This window comes from Phyllostomus discolor, chromosome 9 (assembly GCF_004126475.2).
Source record: "Phyllostomus discolor isolate MPI-MPIP mPhyDis1 chromosome 9, mPhyDis1.pri.v3, whole genome shotgun sequence".
Taxonomy (NCBI): domain Eukaryota; kingdom Metazoa; phylum Chordata; class Mammalia; order Chiroptera; family Phyllostomidae; genus Phyllostomus; species Phyllostomus discolor.
The window spans coordinates 96,241,229-96,260,329 of record NC_040911.2 but is presented as its reverse complement, the minus strand read 5'-3'; the positions used below and the strand labels follow the sequence as shown (position 1 = coordinate 96,260,329).

At 59.0% G+C, this 19,101-nt stretch overlaps 1 protein-coding gene across 1 annotated transcript in view; it reads left to right on the top strand.

Annotated features, from left to right (window-relative positions):
* Positions 1-19,101, top strand: part of SULF2 (sulfatase 2) — a 99,778-nt gene that overhangs the window by 10,221 nt on the left and 70,456 nt on the right. Inside the window, exon 2 of the mRNA XM_028524722.2 lies at positions 15,695-15,952. Coding sequence (XP_028380523.1) covers positions 15,778-15,952 — 175 coding nt within the window. The 5' untranslated portion in view covers positions 15,695-15,777. The remainder of the gene's footprint in view (positions 1-15,694; positions 15,953-19,101) is intronic.

Sequence of the window (19,101 nt, the reverse complement as noted above, 5' to 3'; positions counted from 1 at the left end):
TGCTCAGAGGTGACCGCTCAGGGAACCCTGTTTGTCATTCCCGGGAAGTACAGGCGGGAGTGGAGAGGGATGCTTCTGCCGGGCTGGGTTTGGTGCTCACACCGTCCCCTCCGGCCCCAGCAAGGACATCACGCCCTGCACACGGCTGGCGGACGCTGCGGTCCTGACCAGTCTCAGGCCCCGTGGGAGGATGTGAGAGTTAATCTGGGAGATCAGCGTGGTGACATGCTAATGAGCGTTCTGCCTGTGCCCCAGAAAGACAACTCTCTCCACTCCAGTTGTCCCCTCCCTGAAGGGAGCTGTCACCGAGCAGGAGACCAGCCTCTCCCGTCTCTCCTCCCCACCCCACTCTCCTTCCACTCGCATTTCCTGGGCCCTTTCCACGTGCCGGGTGGCGTTCTGAGCGCCGGCTCCTGTAACAACATTCTACGAAGCAGGGTCCTCGCCCGTTGGGGCCGCTGTCGCAGAACAGCAGGCTCCGGAGGTTTACAGACAGCAGAGACTTCTTTCTGCCTCTTCTGGAGGCGGGGAAGTTCAAGACGAACACGGCAGTAGATTCAGGGTCTGGAGAGAGCCTGCTCCCTGGTTCACGTGTGCCTCGCTAGACGGGTCCTCGCGTGGCAGAGGGCGCAGGCGCTCTCTGGAGTCTCTTTCGTAAGGGCACGAATGCCATTCATGAGGACTCCACCCTCTGACCCGCCCCCGTCCCAGACACACCACCTCCAGCGCATGGTTCACACCAGCAGGCTGCACTTCTCGGGGCAGTGCATTGCAACTCTGTTTCCAATAATGGTAGAGTCATCACAGCAGCCCTTTCCAGCAGGGCCCATGATTTTCATAGTTGAGGAAACTCGGGCACTGTGTGTGGTGGTCCTGCTCGAACTGGAGCTCCTTAAGCCTGTCCGTCCCTGCTCCCTCCGAGCTGGGCTTGGCGGCGATCGAATCAATGACTGAAAGAATGAATGAACGGTGCGCTCTTCTAAGGGTTCCTCTGGTTAAAGCCGTCGGCCCCAGGAGACCAATCATGCTGACTCATCGTAGGTCGCTGGTGCCCTTCCAGTTGGAGGAAGGCCTCTAGCCCATGTCTCTTGGGGGTTCTTTGGTTGTGCTTCTGCTGCGCAACAGAGCACCCCAACGCTGTGTTTTAAAGCAGCCGCTGTTTATTTCTAATGAGTCTGTGGGTTGCCAGGGGCGGCTTCTACTTTGTGTGGTATTAGCTGGTGGGTCCGACATGGCTCCACTCAGATGGTCGGTGGCTCGTGCTGCTCACAAGGCAGGGGCGCAGTTGGGGCCATCCGCTAAATGGCCCTATTCTCCTCCCCGTGGCCTTTTCTTGCACCTGCTTAGGCGTCCTCACTGTGTGGGAATCTCAGGGTCGCCTGACTTCTAAGCCTGCAGAAAGGAGAGCCGCCAGGCCTTCTTAAGCTTCTTTCACTTAGGACATTCCAGGGACCTCAGGGCAAGAGTTGCTGGCAGCCCCCTGCGAGAGGGGCTCAATGGGCCGAACGCACCCCTGCTTTTCCTGCTGCCCTTGACTCCATGTGAGAGTCAGGGCCCCAGTGAGAGTCTGATTGGCCAGCTTTGGTCACATGATCACCCCCTGGCCACATGGCAAGAAAGGATAGGGTCTCTTGGCAGGGGAGAGAGTCCTCAAAAGGAAATTGGGGTGCTGTTGTCAGAAGAAGGGGACCAGATGCTGGGCAGACAAAAGGGGGTTAGAGAGCCTTCCGTGGCCCCTCAGTCATCAGCTCTGCCTCAGGATGAGCAGTGCACAGTTTTAAGTGAATGAACGAATGAATGAATGAATGCGTGAGTGAATGGAGGATGGATGGGTGGATGGCTGCGTGAATGAATATTTAAAGTCTAGTGTGAGTGGAATGTCCAGATCTGTATGGCAGCTGTTCAGGGACAAGGGCCCCGTAGCTCGGGCACTGCCGGCGGTCTGGGGGCCCTGTTCACCCGATGGGGCTAAGCCAGCCCCCAGAATCCCTGCCGCACCTCGGCATCCCCCCCACCCCCAGGAAGGGGGGCGATTGGAGCTGACACCTGGAAGGGAGAGCGAGCATGGTGACGAGGGAGCAGCTGGCACAGTGGGTGTGCTCCCCTCCCCCCAGTCCTCGCCCCCAGGGACACTGGCAGCCCGGCTCTGCCCCCTCTCTCGCGGCCGCTGTACGCACGGCACACCTGGAGGCACCCAGGGAGGCCCCCGGCGGCGGCGGCGGCAGCGGGGAGACCGCCAGTGGGAGACACTGATCCCGGCTTGAAGAGCACCTCTGACCCTCGGCTGTGCTCCCGCTTGATGGTCTATTTCCAGCTGCTAATTAGATTGCACAGCACGCCGGCGTTGGAAATGGACCTGTCATTCCAAATTCTCCCGACTCGCATCTCTATATTTAGCGGGTTATTTGGGAAAAGTAGCTTCAGACTCCCTTCCCGCCTGTGAGGACAAGCTTCTCAAATAACTGTCGGCGTCGGACCGTTTCCAAGGTGAGCTAATGAGAAGCTGCCTGCTAATGGCAGGGGCATGGCGGTGAGGACAGGGCACGCGGCTGTGGACGGGGCGGAAAGGAGGACATAATTGGATTATTCATAGCGGCCAGTCAAAATAGCCCTTTATCCCTTTCATGTTCTTCTTGAAGAAAACTGCAATCTTTGGAAACATGAGAACGTGTTCCGTGGGGAGGAACGGGACTCGGAGAGTGTGGGGTTAAAAGTGGGGAGGGGGTGTGTGTGGCTGGGACCGTCCCCCTGGCAGAGGCCGCCAGCACCGGAGGCCCGGCCCACAGTTAGGTGTGAATGATGTCCCTGTTCGGGGCCGACTTTATTGCTTTTGGCCAGAGGCCTTCTGCAGAAATAACTTTGTAACTTGCTGCCAGGGAAGCTTTTGTCCACAGCTACGACAAAAGAACAAAGAACAAAAGTGGGCATCTCTCTATCTGATCCCCACTTTCCCTAAATGCCCGGGAAGGGCAGCAGGTGGGACCTGCCTGGCAGGCGTGGGCAGGGGGAGGGCACTGTCCAGCCTCACCTAGGCCAGGCTGCCACTCCCGCTCCCTCCTCCCGCCAGACTGATCTTCATCCTGCTCTTCGCACAGGCCGAGCTCATTTAGGCCACGGGGCCTTTGGACAGCTTTCCCCTTTGCTTAGAAAGCATTTCATCCACGCTGGCTTCTCACCCGCCCTCCGTTCTCAGCTCAAACAGCGCCTCTTCCTAAAGGCCTCCTGAAGTTTATTCTCTGTCCTGTCACCTGATAGTGCCCCTCAAAGCTCTTAAGAAAATCTGAACTTTTTCTTTGTTAATTGTCCGTCTTCCCCACCAGCATGTCAGCTCCCCGAGGACAGGGGCCTGGTCTGCCTCACAACCAGCATCCCACACAGCACCTGGCACACAGTAGGTGCTCAGAAAACACCAGGTGGCTTTGAAGGGCTGCAAACGGTCCCCCAGCCTGACTCCAGGGGGGCTTTGTGTGGCCTGCTCGATGTTTGAAAGGCGTTGAAGTGTTTTCACTTTGGAATCTGTGTGTCCCCAGGGTGGCCCTGTCCCCACCCTTCCCTGCTCCCCTAAATCCAGGCCACTCGTGTAATTCTCCTCCCTGGCCCTGCAGGCCCTTGAGTTCCTGTCCCCACTTTAGACAAAGGCCACTGCAGACCGGTGTCTCTCTCCAAAGGTGACCAGACAATATCCAGACCTCTCATGAGCCCCAGTCCGCTGGGCTCCGGGCACCCAGTGCACTGTCCGGACCGAGGGGTGGCGCTCTTTCTAGGGGCCCAGGGGTGGTTGTACATGAGTTCGAGTCCCAGTGAGCAGGTCACCCCCTTTTTCTGCTCTCCTTCGAGCCCGACATCAAGGAGGGAGTCCCATGAACCCCTCCTCCCTGGCTTTCAAGGAGGCCTGCGCCCCGGTAAGAAAAAGCTCGGTGCCCTTGGCCAGCAGGAATTGAACCACAAGGTCATCGCAGGTTGGCATCTTAGTGTCGCTCTCCGTTGATGGCACCGGTGTCACGTGGGGGCTATCCGGCTGTGCCCAGAGACACTTGGAACGGTCACAGCTGGGTGTGGGTGTAACAGGTGGAGAGACCAGGGGTGCTGCTAAACAGCCCACAGTGGGCAGGAGGACCCACGCGGCACCCCGTGGCCTGGCCCCACGGTCAGCAGGGCCCAGTGAGAGCCCCGGTGCCCCTTCCCTGTGGGGGAAGAAGCCTTCCTTTGTCCATAAATGTACTGAGATGAGCCAGGGAGTGAATGAAAGCCAAGTCTGGGGCCACTGAGAGTGCAGGTGACAAGCAGAACTTTCTGAGACCCCGACATACGGCTGGAGGGCGGGGGGCAAAGGTCAGTCTGCCGCCCCTTTCAGACCAGACCATCTGCTTTACACCAGAAGCCCCTGCCGCCGGGAACTTCCCAGGAGTCGATTCTGGAGCGGGCGGGGGAGCTGCAGGGTCTCGGCCGAGTTCTGGCAGGTCGGGGGCTGTGGGCATCTCCCCCCCACCCCCGAAGCCAGGCACTGGCACTGTCCCTCCCCCACCTGGCCCTGGAGCCCTGGCCTGGTGTCTCCCTCCACAGACAAGCCCGCGGCCACCTGGTGAGACTGGGGACAGACAGCCGCTTCCACGACGACAGTGGCCCTGAGCTCATGGGGTCAAAGGGCAGAGCCTGAGGGCATCACTTCTCACAGCACCCGGGGTAGGGCGGGGAACGTTAGGGCCACTCCCCCCAATCAGCGCCCACACTTCTGCTGGGCTTCATTCTCGGCCGCCTTTCTACCGAAGAAGAAGAAAGAGGGAAGGTTTGGTTTGTTTGTTTTTAAGTGAGAATAAAGACGTGTTCAGTGCAGGTACAATGAGAGAAAACCGTTCTCTGGTGTAAAGAGGGGAGGTGGTTGCGGCAGCTTCCGCGTCGGTCCAAGGCCAGCCTGCTCCCTTCGGAGCCCTCTGCAAACGCCCTGTTGAGTCAGCCCCTTCGGGTCGCATGAGGAGGGGTGGGGCTGGGCACAGCCTTCAGGCCCCCCCAGGCAGGGATCTGAGAACCGTATGTGGGCTGGGGAGCGGGGCAGAGGCAGAGAGGCGGAGTCTGAGGCACCCTGAGTTTCACTTCCCAGCAGGGGTGACGTGCTGGGGGCAGGGGGGACACCCACGGGCTCTGTACCCCTGCCAGGCCCAGGCTCCCATGACTCGGCAGGGCCCACTGTGTTTCCCCAGACGGCCATGGGGTGCCCCATATCCTCACCTCCAGTGTGACCCGGAGACCCCCCATTGAGAGGTGGGGTCTGTGTCCCCTCCTTGAATCTGGGCCAGCTTGTGAATTGCGCAACACCAATACAATGTGGTAGAGGCAGTGCCAGGGGACATCTCAGTGGAAAAGGGGGCAGCACCACCCGGCCACTGGGACCCTTGAATTTGGGGACACAGCTGCCATGTAAGAAACCAGACACCCCTCTCAGACCGCCATGCTGCGAGGAAGGCCAGGCCGTGCAGAGGGGCCCCCGAGGTCCCGGTTGACGGCCGGCATCAGCTGCCAGAGGGCTCCGGGCCCAGCTCCTCAGTCTTTCCAGCCATGGCCTCAGATGTTACAGGGCAGAGGCCAGCCCACTCCTGCCGGGCCCTGTCCAATTCCTGAGCTCACGTCCCTGAACATAAAAAAAAACGAGAAATAAAAAGCAAAGCTTTTATTCCGGGTTTGGGGGTAAGTTGTTGTGCAGAAACAGCAATGGGAGCCCTGGGCACGTGCCAGTCTTCCCTTCATTCATTCGTTCATTCATTCATTCAACAACACCCGGAATCTCACTTCTCACCCCTCCACTGTGCCCATGCTGGTCCACGGCAATGTCTCGCTGGCCTCCCTGCGTCCACCTGCACACCCGAGTCCACCTGCACACCCGAAGTCTGCTCTCCACACACGGCCGGGAGCACCCTGTTAAAGCCTGCATCTGATCTTGGCACCCCGGGGCTGGGACCTGCCTGGTTCCCTCTCGCTTCGAATATTAGCCTTCTCCTCGCTCCGCTCCGCCCCAGCGGTGCTCGCTCACTGTGTGTTCTCTAACACCCAGGTGCGGTCCCACCTCGGGACATTGGCACCTGCTTCTCCCCAAGCCTGGAGCACTGTTCCCCCGCATGTCTGCCAGGCGCATTGCTCCCCCGCCCTCAGGACGCTGCCCAATGCCAGCTCAGAGGCAGGCCTTCGCTGACCACCCCCCCCCCCATTTAAAACCGCAGCCCTTCGCCCCCTAGAATTTCAGCCTCGATCTCCTGCATCTGGTCTCCTTGGGGTTTATCACCTCATGCGCCTGTCGTTTCTTTGGGTGCCTGATCTGTGACAGCTTTTCATTTCCGGATCCTCAGCAGGGAGCCTAGGGCCCGTGCACAGTAGGTGCTCAGTAAATATTTGTTGACTGGAAGAATGAGGACCCCGGCTGCACCAGGGGCTGGGGCTTTGGGGTTAGAAAGAAACAGCCCCCACCCTCGTGCAGCTTCCAGTGGGAACCACGGCCCCCGACTAGGGAAAAGCCGAAGAGAGCTGTGCACGAAGGGACCGCAGGCTGTGGTGAGCGCTGTGCAGACAGTGCACGCAGACGGAGGCCGGGAGTGACAGAGAAAGGCCGGGGCAGGTTCTCTCCCTGCTGCCCTGTCAGCATCCCAGACCTGAAGGCTGTGCCCAGGGAATAGCCTGTTTTTCTTGGCAGATGAAGAAACTCTGAGGCCACATCAGGACCAGAATTCATGCCTCCTGTGCCCCCATCTCTTCCACTTCTCCGCACCTCTCTTCTTTTATCAAATAACAGACGAGAATGAGGGAAGTTTGCCTTTGTCAAGGTCAAGAGCCGGGCCCAGGCCCGGGACTCGAAGGCTGTGCTGGCAGGTGTGTCTGTGCAGAAGGTGGCTGGGATGCCACCCGAGTAACACTCTGCCTCCAGCCAGCTCTGCCGTTTGGCCTCATTTGGTTGCGAATGACAGAGAAAGCTACTCAGAGGGACCTCAGGAAAAAAGAATTTGATTCACGTCCCTAAAGAGTCAAAGTGTTGAGAAACTTGACCTGGAAAGAAAGGAAACTAGATGAAGGACATAGAAGAATCTATTGGTGCAAAGAAATGAATCAAGGACCCAGAGGTAAACCTCCTTCAGGCTTAGCTGGATCCAGGTCCCCAGAGTTGTCAGGAACCAAGGACGTCCATTCGCAGCTCTGTTCTCTCCTGTGTGTTGGCTTCCCGCCAACTCCATGTGAGGCAAGGTGAGTCGGAGTCTGCCCTCGTCCTTGTGTTGCAAAGATGTGGGATAAGTTAGCCAGTTGGAAAGAGTAGGTACCTCTCTCTAATTAGGCCAAAGCGCCTGGATTACTCTGGTTGGCCAGTCACTGAGGCGGGGAGGTTGGAAGGCCCTGATTGGCTCAGGTCTGGGCCCCATGGTCTAGCCTTGGAGCTGTGTTGCTGGGACCTAATCTGAACCTGAGGGACCATGGGTCGGGGAGAACAGGGTCCCAGAGGAAACTGGGCACTGTTGTAGAAAGTAGAGGGAGAAAATGCTAGGTGGCCCAGAGCCAACATTTAGTGGGCACTTACTGCATACAGCGCTGTTGTAAAGGTTTCACAGGCACTGAGCAGTTTCATCCTCCCCACTCTATCGGTGCTGTTTTTGGTGCCACCTTACAGGTGGAGACACTGAGGCCACAAGAGGTGAAGTGCCTTGCCCAACAGCCGGTAGGTAGTGGAGCCAAGATTCGAACCCAGGCCGTCTGGCTCCAATTGCCATCTTAACCCCTTCTCCGGCCTGGTACTGGCTGTGTTTCCCCCCAGCACCTGTCCATCCACCTGCCTGCCTTTCTCTACTCTGTCAGCTCCGTGAGAACAGAGATTTGTGGCTGGTTCTTCCCACTGGCCATGAAACAGTATGTGGCATTGAACACACGCTCAGACGCTTGAGCATGTGAATTACACGGCCTCTGAAACAGCCCCTCACTTGACACGCAAACCCTTGTGATGCTCAGCTTCCCAAGACTCCAAGCGAATCCCTCGTTTCTAAACCTTCCCTGAGCTCAATATACATAATTCATGGCCCCGATCTAACGGTTCCCCTGTGGTTGGCCATTCCTCTGATCCTGTTTTCTGACCCTTCTCACCTTTAGCTGGAGACATTCTACCCAGCTTCTGATATGCAGGCCCCTTAGAATCTCAGCTCCATGAGGGCAGGGACTTTTTCCCCCACTGTTCGATCTGCAGCACCAAGAACTGTGCCTGGTATGCAGCAGACGCCTGAGAATTTCTTGTTGCATGAATAGTTTTGTGGGCTCCTGGGTTTGGAAGCCCTCCTCTTCAGGCCCTCATTTCCTTTGCAGGTCCTGCGCCCTGGTCTTGAAATCTGATCTTATCCCCTCGGAGGGACCCTTTTCCTGTCCCCTGCCTTGCTCTCCAGAGCTGGCTTGGTTCTCGGCCTCCAGCTGGAATTCCAAGAACAGGCAGACAGGCACCGGGGGCCCTGGACCCAGGGAGCAGAGACAGGGAGGGTTTGTGGCCTGTAGGTCCCAGGAGTTCCTGTCCCTTTCGTTGACAGCCCTGCAGAGGAGGAGGGGAGGCTGAAAAAGAGCCTGTGGCCAGGAAGACGGGGAGACGCCAGAGGAGTATAAGGTTTAACAGATGTGCCTGTGTCATCCCCTGTCTAGACAACTTGTGGGCTTGTGAGGTTCGGGACCACACACTTCCACCCCGCCCACCCTGCCTGCCGCTGGCTCCAGCCGCTTCCCCTCCCTGCAGCACCCTGCACTGCACCCCCTTCTCCAGAGTCTACCCACTTCAGTCCTTCATTCTTAGACTTCTCCAACTTGACTCTGTAAAGACTCCTCCAGGCAGCCCTCCCAGACTGCCCCCAGGCCAGCAGTTTCCCCCTTCTTTTTCCTGCTTGTGCAACACACTTAACCTCAGCCTCTGGGATCACTGGTCACTTTCCCAATGAGCATAGGAGTCAAGAGGGGCCCCTGGGGTCAGAGCGTCTGGGTACAAGTCTCAGCTGTGCTGTCTGCTTGCTGTATGGGGGCTGCAGGGAACAGATGGTGCCCCCCCAACAAAGGTATGAGCAGAGTGTAAGGAAATGAGGAGTACAGGTTCCCTGGGGTTGGGGACAGCAGCGAGCATTTGCTGGAACCTGGAGAGGGCCACCCGCAGGAGCTGCGGCCCTCACTAAAAGGCAAGGGAGGGTGTGGTCATTTCCCAGGAACAGGGCAAAGAGGACATCTGGGAAGTACCCAGGCCCCTCTCTCTCCCCACCCTCCCTTCCCCTGGTGGCGTTCCCCTTGGCCAAACTACCAGGAGCCAGAGAGTAGGGAGCCCGTTAATGTGGTCGGTCCAAGTGAACCCCGCAGGGCACAAGAGAGGAGGTTGAGGGGTGAGTCAAGGGCCGGCGTTGGGTGCTTCAGTGGCGAGACCTTGGACAAGCTCTCGAACCTCCCCCTGCCTCTGCTTGCTCATCTGCAGTTAGTCATGTTCGGGGGACAGGAGCCAGCACAGGAGAAGTGCTGGGAATTGGGCAGGGCCCAAGATAAGCACACCATAAATTTTAGTTTTCCCTCATCGCTCTTGTTTTTGGGAGTTATTGTGTTGGTCTGGGTTCTTCCTGTTGCAAATGACAGCCCCAACTCAGACACGCTTAAGCACCAAGGCACCCCGTCTGAGCCCATGACTGGCTGCAGGGTGCATCTTGGTTCTGCCTGGTGATACCAGCAACCCCGCTCAGACCCCTTCCCAGCACCCCACCCTACAATGTCTCCTCTCCCTCTCGGTGGCCAAGACCTGGGTCACGTGTCTATCTCTGGGCCAATCACAGGAGCTAGAGATCGAGGGTGCTGATTGGCTGCACGTGGGTCACATGATCCACCCTATTTGAGATTGCACATAATCCAAATAGGGGAGCGGCAGTGCCCCCAACCACAACTGGGGTACTGGGACCAGAAGGGGGACAATCGCTGGCTGAGTCAGTGAATAGCTTGAGTGTCTGCTACGTGCCAAACACCGTTGCAGGTGTTGGGGATACAGATGGGAACAAAGTGGACAAAAGTGCGTGGTCCCCCCGAGGTAGGGGGGCTGACGTTTCAGTCCAGGACACCCACAAAGACAGAAAACACCTAGTCAGTAGTGGTGAGTGCTACTGGGGAGGGAGGAGATTTTGATTTTGACCTCGAGGAGGTGAGGAAGGGGCCGGGAAGACATCCGGACGAAGGCGGCAGGCAGCTTGAGCAGCACGTGCAAAGGCCCAGGGGTGGCATGCTTGAGGACCGGCCTGGAGGCCGTGGGCTGGTGCCGAGTGGGCGGGGAGGAGAGTAGAAGGTGGTGAAGTCAGAGAGGGGATGGAGCTGACCATGTAGGAAGGATCTTGTGAGCTTTTTGAAGGGTTTGGGGGTTTTTTATTCAACAAGAGATGGGAGCCCTTGAAGGCTTTGCAGGAGAGGAACACAACTTCTTTCTTTTAACAGGGTTCTTCTGGCCGCTCGATGGGAGGAGGGGAGGGTGAAAGCAGGCAGAGAGGCCGGTTAAGAGGCAGGATTGTCCTACCACCTAACACTGCCTCACACGTGCTTGGCCCTAAATAAATACTTGTCAAGTAAATGAAGACAGGCGGAAGTGGCCTGGCTCCCTGGACCCCCTAGGGAGGGCCCCCAGTGGGTCGCAGAGGCTCTGGCCCCAGCACCTGGGGCCCTTGTGCACACCCCACAGTCCCCTTTCCTCCCGCCTCCCGCGTGAGTTCTCCTGTCTGGCCAATGCCTGCTTCCGCCTCTGGCCACGTCTTCCCCTCCCCCCCACGCCTGCCTCGGCTGCCTGGTCTTTCCCAAACTCCTCTTGGCTTCTCTCGTGGGATCTGGGGTCCTCCAAGGAAAGCTGCTCTCTGGGTCTGCCCAGACAGACCTGGGTGAGGTCCTGGGTGCTCCCCGAGGTTGTGGTGTGCAGGGTTGGGGGTGTCCGTCACCCCGAGACCTGCTTCTCTCTGCAGATGGGCAGATAGATCCAGAAGCAGAGCTGATGCCTGGGACATCAGGAGTTTGCCAAGATGTCATCTGGCACGGGAGGCAGGGCCGTGGGAAGTCACAGGATGAAGAGAAGGAGCGGGTGGGAACGAGAAGAGGTGTGGTGGGACGGAAGGACAGAGCGTCGGTCAGCTGTGCGGAGCCACCAGGCCCTCTCTCAGCTCAGCCGCTTTGAATCTCTTACCGGGAAGAAGAAAAATGGAGGCAGAATCCCCTGTGTCAGTTCTAATTGATTCCTTCAGCATCTGGAGAGAGGCTGGCACGAGGCCCAGGGACGTTGGAGCCGGGCAATTCATCAAAAATCGACCTATTGATGACTTGATCTGATGAAATAATTAGCTCCTGTTCTCCAGTCTCTGGTCCCAGAGCTTTACTTTCACCCAGAGGAGCAGCAGCCTGGCTGGCTCGTGAGAGCTGCCTGGGAGCAGGGGGCGGGGGTGCTAAGAGGACCAGCTCCACCTGCCATCGGGCCCAGGGCCCCCAAGGCAGGCCGCAGCCCCCAGCTGCCCTGGACCTCACACCGCAGAGCCGAAAGGCCCTCGGGGGGGCACTTGGTGGCCTCCCGCTGCCTCAGGTGGCACATGAGGAGCCTCCCACTAGGAGACTCTTAGGAACTTGCCCAGAGATCTACTTCTAGAAGATTCTGGTTGAGCAGGCTGGCTCGAGCCAGACTCCATCTCTGCCACTTCCTAAGCCATGTGATTGAGAGAAAGCGGTTTTCTGCTCTGTGGGCCTCAGCTTCCTCATTCATAAAATGGGTGCAATACTCTCAATGGGTGGACATGTGGGTGAAATGAGTGGATGTGAGTAAAATGCTTAGAGCGGGCGGGAGCTTTGCAAGCTCTCAGTAAGCCTTTGCTGTTATTGTTCCCAGTATTAGAGAGTTGCTGTTTGTAAGGCATCTCTTCGCGGTTCTCTGGACATCCTGTCCCTCGATGTCTACCTGAAGGGACACGAATGTGTCTTTGTGGATGTGCAAAGCACAGAGCATCCTGGCATGTTTCCCCGGGGGGACATGGACCGATACACCACACGATCTGAGGACCCCGTGGTCTGGGGTAACTCAGGGACCCGTCCGCTGGCTAGAGCTTATGTCCTTTTCAGCCCTTGAGGCCTCCCGTGACCTCCAGGAGACGTGGTACTCATGCGCTGCCTGCGAATCTCCCCTGAAGACAGAGAGAGGGCAAGTTCAAGAGCAGGCGAGCACAGGGCCGGGCTTGGAGCCTTCACCACGAACTAGGTGCTGTTAGACCGAGCAGCACCGGGTCTGTCTGTCTGTTTCCTTTGACTTAGTTTGTGTGGTTGGTTCTGCAGGGGAGGTTTGCTGGTTTTCCATGTGTCCCTGGACCCAGAGTCTCCCTTTTCAGAAACCTGTGTTTGTGGTTTTGTTTTCAAATGAGGTCATTTCAAGAAGCTCCTTCCGTGTGACGGAAGGGTTGTGCCGAGGGGGCAGAAGTCGGGACTGGGGCACGTGCGTGGAAGGAGCTGGGAAACGTGAGTGCAGGGGTGGGGGGCCCACGCTGAGCGGGGGAGGGGGGGTGCGGAGGCCAAACCCTGTCTCTGCCGGTTTCCCTCTGGGTGACCTCAGGACGGTGATTAGGCCTCAGTCGTCCCCCTCTGTAAGGGCGGGGGTCCTAGCGCCTGCACGAGAGGGCGGGCGTGGGGACTGCCCGAGATGCTGCGGACAGAGTGCCTGGCGCCAGACCCGGCTGCAGCGACGCTGACACTGTAGTGACGGTTCACACCACCAGTCACGTGTTCCGGGTGGTGGCGCGTGCCAGGCACCACCAGTCTCAGCACTCCGCATCAACTCGCTCATCCCTTACACCCATTTCATAGGTAAGGACACTGAGGCTCAGAGGTGTTAAGTTACTTGGCCAGGGTCACCAGCAAGTAACTCCAAAGTCCCCGTCATGGCCGCCACACGACGTGGCGCAGAGCGGGTGCCCGGTACACAGCGGGTGCAGGGTCCCGGCTGCCGAGAGGTGCTGCGCGTCTCAGCCAACTCTGGGGTTGAAGGTGGAAGTTGGCGCTTGCCCTCCAGTCCCCTGGGGCTCACAGCTCTCAGTCAGCTCCCCTGAGAATGTGACTCCCCTCTCGTCTCTCTGCACAGACGCCCTGCAGGAGGCCCCCAGGGAGGGGGGCCCTGTGTGGGGCCTGCCCCCTGCTCCCGGCCTCCCCTAGGGAGAGGGGATTGAAGGTGCTGTTTTCCGAGACGGGAGCAGACAGGAGTGATGCAGCTCCCAGGAACTAGTGAGGGAGAGGGGGCGTGACTGCCCCCAAGCTCAAAGGGGCAGGGGGAGGGGCGGGTGCCCAGAACTGGGGGAGAGCTAGGGCCAAGAGGGCCCCCACTGGAACCGAGGCTGGACTGGAGAGACAAAGGGACCGGGAGCCACCACACGTGGGAGAGGGAGCCGAGGAGAGCCGGTCTGCTGATTGGCCGCCTGCGCCTGCCCTGCAGCCTCCCAGCAGGCCCTCGGCTGGCAGAGCCAGCAGGAGGCCAGAGATGCAGTCCACAGAGCTCTGCTTCCCGGGGCTTGGAGGACGGGGCTCGGAGGACGGGGCACGTGAGGGGCCGCCTACCCCTGACCCTTCCTGGGGCCTTTCCCACCGTGGCAGGCCCAGAGAATTCAGAGTGGCCCGCTCCTCCTTGGCGACTCAGGAGGGGTGATGGGGCAGATGATGCTGGCGGAGGCCTCTGAGGCTCTGGACCCAAGTTATGGTGCAGCCCTGCCGAGCCCAGTGCCCCTCGCTCCGCAGAACTCAGCAGACCGTAAAAACAGCACATCATCTCCTTTATTTATGTGACTATGTCTTCGGCCCCTGCCCTGTGCTAAGCACGCTGTGATGAACACAGGCCCCCTTGCTGTCCTCATGGAGCCGACCCTCCACTGGGGAGAAGAACTGGGCAATACATCAGACAGTTGCAGGCTATAGTGAGGGTTATGTGGTAAACAGAGCAGGTTATAAAATACAGAGAATGCCTGGGGTGGGGGTGTATGGAAACAGGTGTCACTGCAGCCTCTCCGAGAAGGTGACATCTGTGCCAAGACTTGTCAGAGGTGAATGAGCCCATCATACAAAACGTGGAGAAAGACTCCTCCAAGTTTAAGGAAGAGCAAGTGCAAAGGGCCTGGGGCAGGAACAAGCTGGACTTATTCCAGCAACAGAAAGAAGCCAGTGGGGCCGGAGAGCCGTTGAGAGGAAGGGGCAGAGGTGGGCATGAGCCAGGTCCCGGAGGCTGTGGTGACCCTGGCAGGGAGTTTGCATCTTATTCCCGTGAGCCAGGAGAAGCCGAGAGAGGGTCCGAGCAGGTGAGTGACAGGCCTGAGGCTAAGGTGAGATCAGTACCTTGCGCTCCCGCGACCTGGAGTGATGCCCCTTTAATTTTGCACGCTAAGCGCATCGCCGAGTGGTGGGAAGTGGTCTGAATTTTAGGAAGTTCACGCTGGCTGCCCTGGGGAATGGAAGGGGGTGGTGTCAGGGGGCACGGGGGCGACCGTCAGGGGCTTCAGTGGTCCCTGGGACAGAAGACAAGGCAGCACATTCCCCCTGTGGACACCGGGGCCCTCGCCATGTTCCCTGAGCCTTGCCTGGGGGGGTGGGGGGGCCCCCCACGGTCCTTCAAGGTCGCGAGGACGGTGACTCAGCCTGGCTTCAGCGAGTCCGGTTTCCTCCCCACACGTCCGTTCGCTCGCTCTTTCCCTCTCTCCCCTTAAATAAATGAGACCGACAGTCTATATCTGGACGCGACTTGAAGGCTCATTTCCTGGAGGAGGAGAAAAATGACCGCGGAGACCAAAGAGCAGGGCGCGAGCAGAGACCTGCCGGCCCAGCCCTGCCCTCGCGCCTCCTCCCCGGCCTTTGCTTGCCACCCGCTCCGGGGCGGAGTGGGGTGGGGGGTCACAGAGGTCCCAGCGGCACGTGACCGTCCTTCCCCCTCAGCGTCTCAGCCCTCGAGTGTCTCTTCTGTCATCTTCTTTATTCGGCCACTTAAGACTGATCCGGAGCACTCACGCAGCTCCGGGGGCTGCTGGCAGGGAGCCTTCACACACACCCCGACCGGGCTGGGTCCTTGTAGTAGCCGTGGCTCCCCGTGCTCCCACCGGCGGACGGGTGGGGAGACCGAGCTGGTGAGTGATGCAGTCAGGACTGACACGCAGGAGGCAGCGTCCCGCTGAGAGCACTGACGCCATTCCTGCCCCACTGTCTGGACCCCCTGCCTGAGCCCCTCGCTGGCTCCAGCCTGGCTGCAGCCGCCTCCCCTCTGCACCATCCCCCACGGGGCCCGCAGAGAGGAGGCGACCTGGAATATCTGCTCCCCCAAAGCTGGCTTCTTCCTTTCCTTCCCCTGGGGGTGATTTGCCTGTCAAAGTGGTTCGGTGACAGGCTGATCTGATCTGGGGCTTGAGCAGCCGGCCACCAACACGTCCAGCGACTGCTGCTCCCTAGTCCAGGGGACAACCCCGGGTGTAGCGGTGGTCACAGAAGGCTTCCCCGGCATCCTCTGTTGCCTGAGCGGACTGCAAGCACTTTCCTTGTCACTGGGCCCGAGTTCAGTGTTTGAGCTGTCCTTGATCAGAGAAGCTGTCACTGCCCTTGCCCGAGGCCATGGTGCCCGTCACGGTGTGAATCTGAGCCGCTGGGCAGCCCGTGTGCAGAGACTGACCTGATTCTTCTCCTGCTACTTCAGATCCGTGAGCAGAGAGAGAAGAGGGCAAAGACGCGAGTCGGCCAGCTGCAGCTCCAGACTCCTGCCCCTGCAGGAGACAGAAAATGGCCCGCCCCGGCCTCCTGCTGTGCCTGCTCTCCGCAGCTGTGCTCCCTCTGCTCGGCGGGAGCTCCTCCTTCCTGTCACACCACCGCCTGAAAGGCAGGTTCCAGAGGGACCGCCGCAACATCCGCCCCAACATCATCCTGGTGCTCACCGACGACCAGGACGTGGAGCTCGGTAAGCACGCCGGGCCGGCGGGCGGCACCTCCCCGGGGCCACCTGCTGGGACTGCGTCTCCTGACGCCAGATGCTCATGGCGGCCAGTGGAATCCATTTCCAGGGGGTTTAACCACGTCACAGGGGCTGCCCCACTCCTGTGGCTTTGCAGCTGGCTCCTCGAGGTCGGGGGGTCTCCAGCCTTTTCCCAGTGCAGAACCCTTCCCGGGTTTCTCCAAGGTCTTCTGAAGGAGACGTGTTCAGACCAGTTCAGGTTTTCCTCTCATTTCTGTGGAGTTTCCGCCATGTGCCGGGCGGTGTTCTAGGGCCCAGGACTTCAATAACGGGTAAAAAAGGTGCCACGCCTGCTCCCATGGAGTGAGGGAGGCGCATAATCCCTGCGAGTCCAAGTTCAGGTCCATGTGTAAGATGACTTCGAGGAGAAGTGCTCCTGTGACACGGAAGGCGGCGTGGTGGGGGGTGGGATGCTGGTTGGACTGCACATCAGGGAGGGGCTGTCGGAGGAGGCGAGCCCTCCCCCTGCCGTGCACGTGAACCCACACATCCACCCTGGGACACCCGCTGCACCCAGCTCCACAGCTGTGGGTGGGCTCAGCTCTCCTGGGTGGCATCCAGGGGCAGGAACCTGACCCAGTTCCCAGTTCCCCCTCAGGAGGGTGAGCTCGGGTAGTGCTGGTCCCCAGCCGCCTCCCTGTGCAGCCCTGTGGGCTCCAGGCAGAGCGGGTGAGGACGGGGGTGCTGGCCCAGGTGCAGTCCACTTGCACTGTTGGCGGGCACGGCGGGCGCTGCCGGCCACGGCGCCCGAGGGCCTCCCCGGCTCAGGGCCTCTGCACCGCCCCTTCACTTCCCACGCTAGCACCCCCGGCCGCATCCTGGGTTCACTGTGTGGAACATCCTGGCTCCGCCCGGCCCGCCCTCCTGAGCCAGACCCTGGGCTCCCCCACCCACGCCGTGGGTGCCTTCACTTGCATGGGGAGCAGACCCCGTAACTGAGGCCACTGAGAAGGAGGTCTCCAGAAAGTCTCACTTGGCCTTCCGCTCCCCCGGCTCCAGCTGCACCTCCGTTTCCAGCGCACCTGGGAGGCGCTGTCTCCTCACCTGTGTCTTCTCCCTGTTGAACTGACTGATTCTGTGGGAGACGCTTCTCCACGCCAAACCCCACACCAGCGCTGCCCTGTGGAATTACACCACCAGCCGTAGATGCAAATGACATAAGTAATTTAAATATTTTAATTACTACGTTTTTTTTAAAAAATTATTTATTTGTTTTCAGAGAGAGGAAAAGGGAAGGAGAAAGCGAGGAAGAGAAACACCAATATGTGGTTGCCTCTCGCACACCCCCTACTGGGGAGCTGACCCACAACCCAGGCATGTGCCCTGACTGGGAATCGAACCGGCGACACCCTGGTTCTCAGCCCATGCTCAATCCACTGAGCCACACCAGCCAGAGCTAACTGCTGTGTTTTTTTTAAAAGTACAAAGAAACCGGTGAAATTAATTTTGATAACGTATTTTGTTTCACCCACTCTATCCAAGTTCTCATCACCTCAACATGGAATCACTATAAGAAATCATTAATGAGATAGTTTGTGTCTTTTATAGTGTTTTCAGAATCCGGCATGTATTTTACGCTTAGAACACACCTCGGGACGAGTCCACCTGTCAGGGGTCCAGGGGACATTGTTGGCTTATAGCTGCTGTTCTGGGCAGTGCTCGAGCCTTGTGCATTTCCCTTCTCCTGTAAATTCGATTTCCCTCCTCATCGTGACTACTACTGTACATTGTAAATATGCGGGGGGAAGCCTTCCAAGCAGCGGGAACAGCGTGGGCAAAGGCCCTGAGGCGCAGGACCAAGGAGATAGGTGTGGCTGGGGCCTGGGAAAGGGAAGGAGGGAGTGAGACGAGAGGGGGTGGAGGGGGATCCAGGAAGCCATCCCAGGTTGTGGTAAGGAGTGCCGGTCGTTGGCCAGGTGAGGGGCTGGCCCTCGGCCTCTGCCCCCTCCCAGGGCACCACCGAATGTCCCTGGAGAGCCCGTTAAAGGGTTCCTGGGTGAGCCTTTGCAACGCAGTGTAGGACTGTGCTGGAGACCCAGCTGCCGATCTGCACCCCTTTTGGATCCATGATTAAAAACGTGAATCAGTCTTTCAACTGCCAAGAAAAGGTGATGTCTATAAATCCAAGTCCTTCCTCGTAATGATTTGTGTTAATGATCGCAGGTATAGATTTGTCTCAGGGAGCTTCTCAGTGCAGACAGAATATGCAACCGAGAGGTAAGCGGAGCCCAGAGCTTGTATTGGCAGTGTGACACACACGACCCCTATCTCCCGGCACCCTTTGGCCTGAGCCGCTTGATAACCCCGGGGGCGTCTGCACACCGTGTCCGTAGGGAAGCCAGTGCTATTTCTGGCGGAGGTTTGCAGACAGCAGGTGCAGGAGCACGGGGCCTCGGAGCACTGTCGTCTTGCCCCGGGGGGCCCTCGAGCTGTTTGGGTGGTAGTTGTGTGTGGGGAATCCGGGTGCCCTGGACGCTCACCTGTGTGTTCCGCAGATGGCACCTGTGCTGTGCAGCGCACTGTCCTGGGAGCTTTGGGACTCCCAGGTAGAGAGACCAGAAAAGGCGAAGAGCCTGAGTTAGAAAGGAGCTTGGTGGTTGGGGACAGAAAGGGTGCCTTTGAGCTGGAGTGGGGGAGACACAAGAGGCCAGGAGTCCACCGGGACCAGGTCGAGGGGGACCTTGTGGGCCTGGTGAGGGTTTGAGTTTGATTCTTAGCGAAGGAGACGTGGACTGGGGCGGGCGTCTAGGACCTGCCTTGGGTTTCCGCAGGGTCCCTGTGACCAGTAGGCTGCAACTAGATTGCAGAGTCAGGGACGCCCATTCAGAAGCCAGCGCCCTGACTGGGCGGGTGACCCTGGAAGCTGGGACCAGAGCCGAAGGGGGGAGACCGTGGTGAGTGGGTGGGAGGCGGGGGTGAAGGAAGAGAGGACTTCAAGGTGACTCCTCAGTGTCCAGCCTGAGCCGGGGTGAGTCGCCGAGCACCCGTTTGTAGGAACAGCACATATTCGCGGCAGCGGCAGCCGCGTGCTCTAGTCATGTCAGAATCCGACTGTAAGTTTGCATCAGGGACTCGCCAATCAAACCAACAGAATA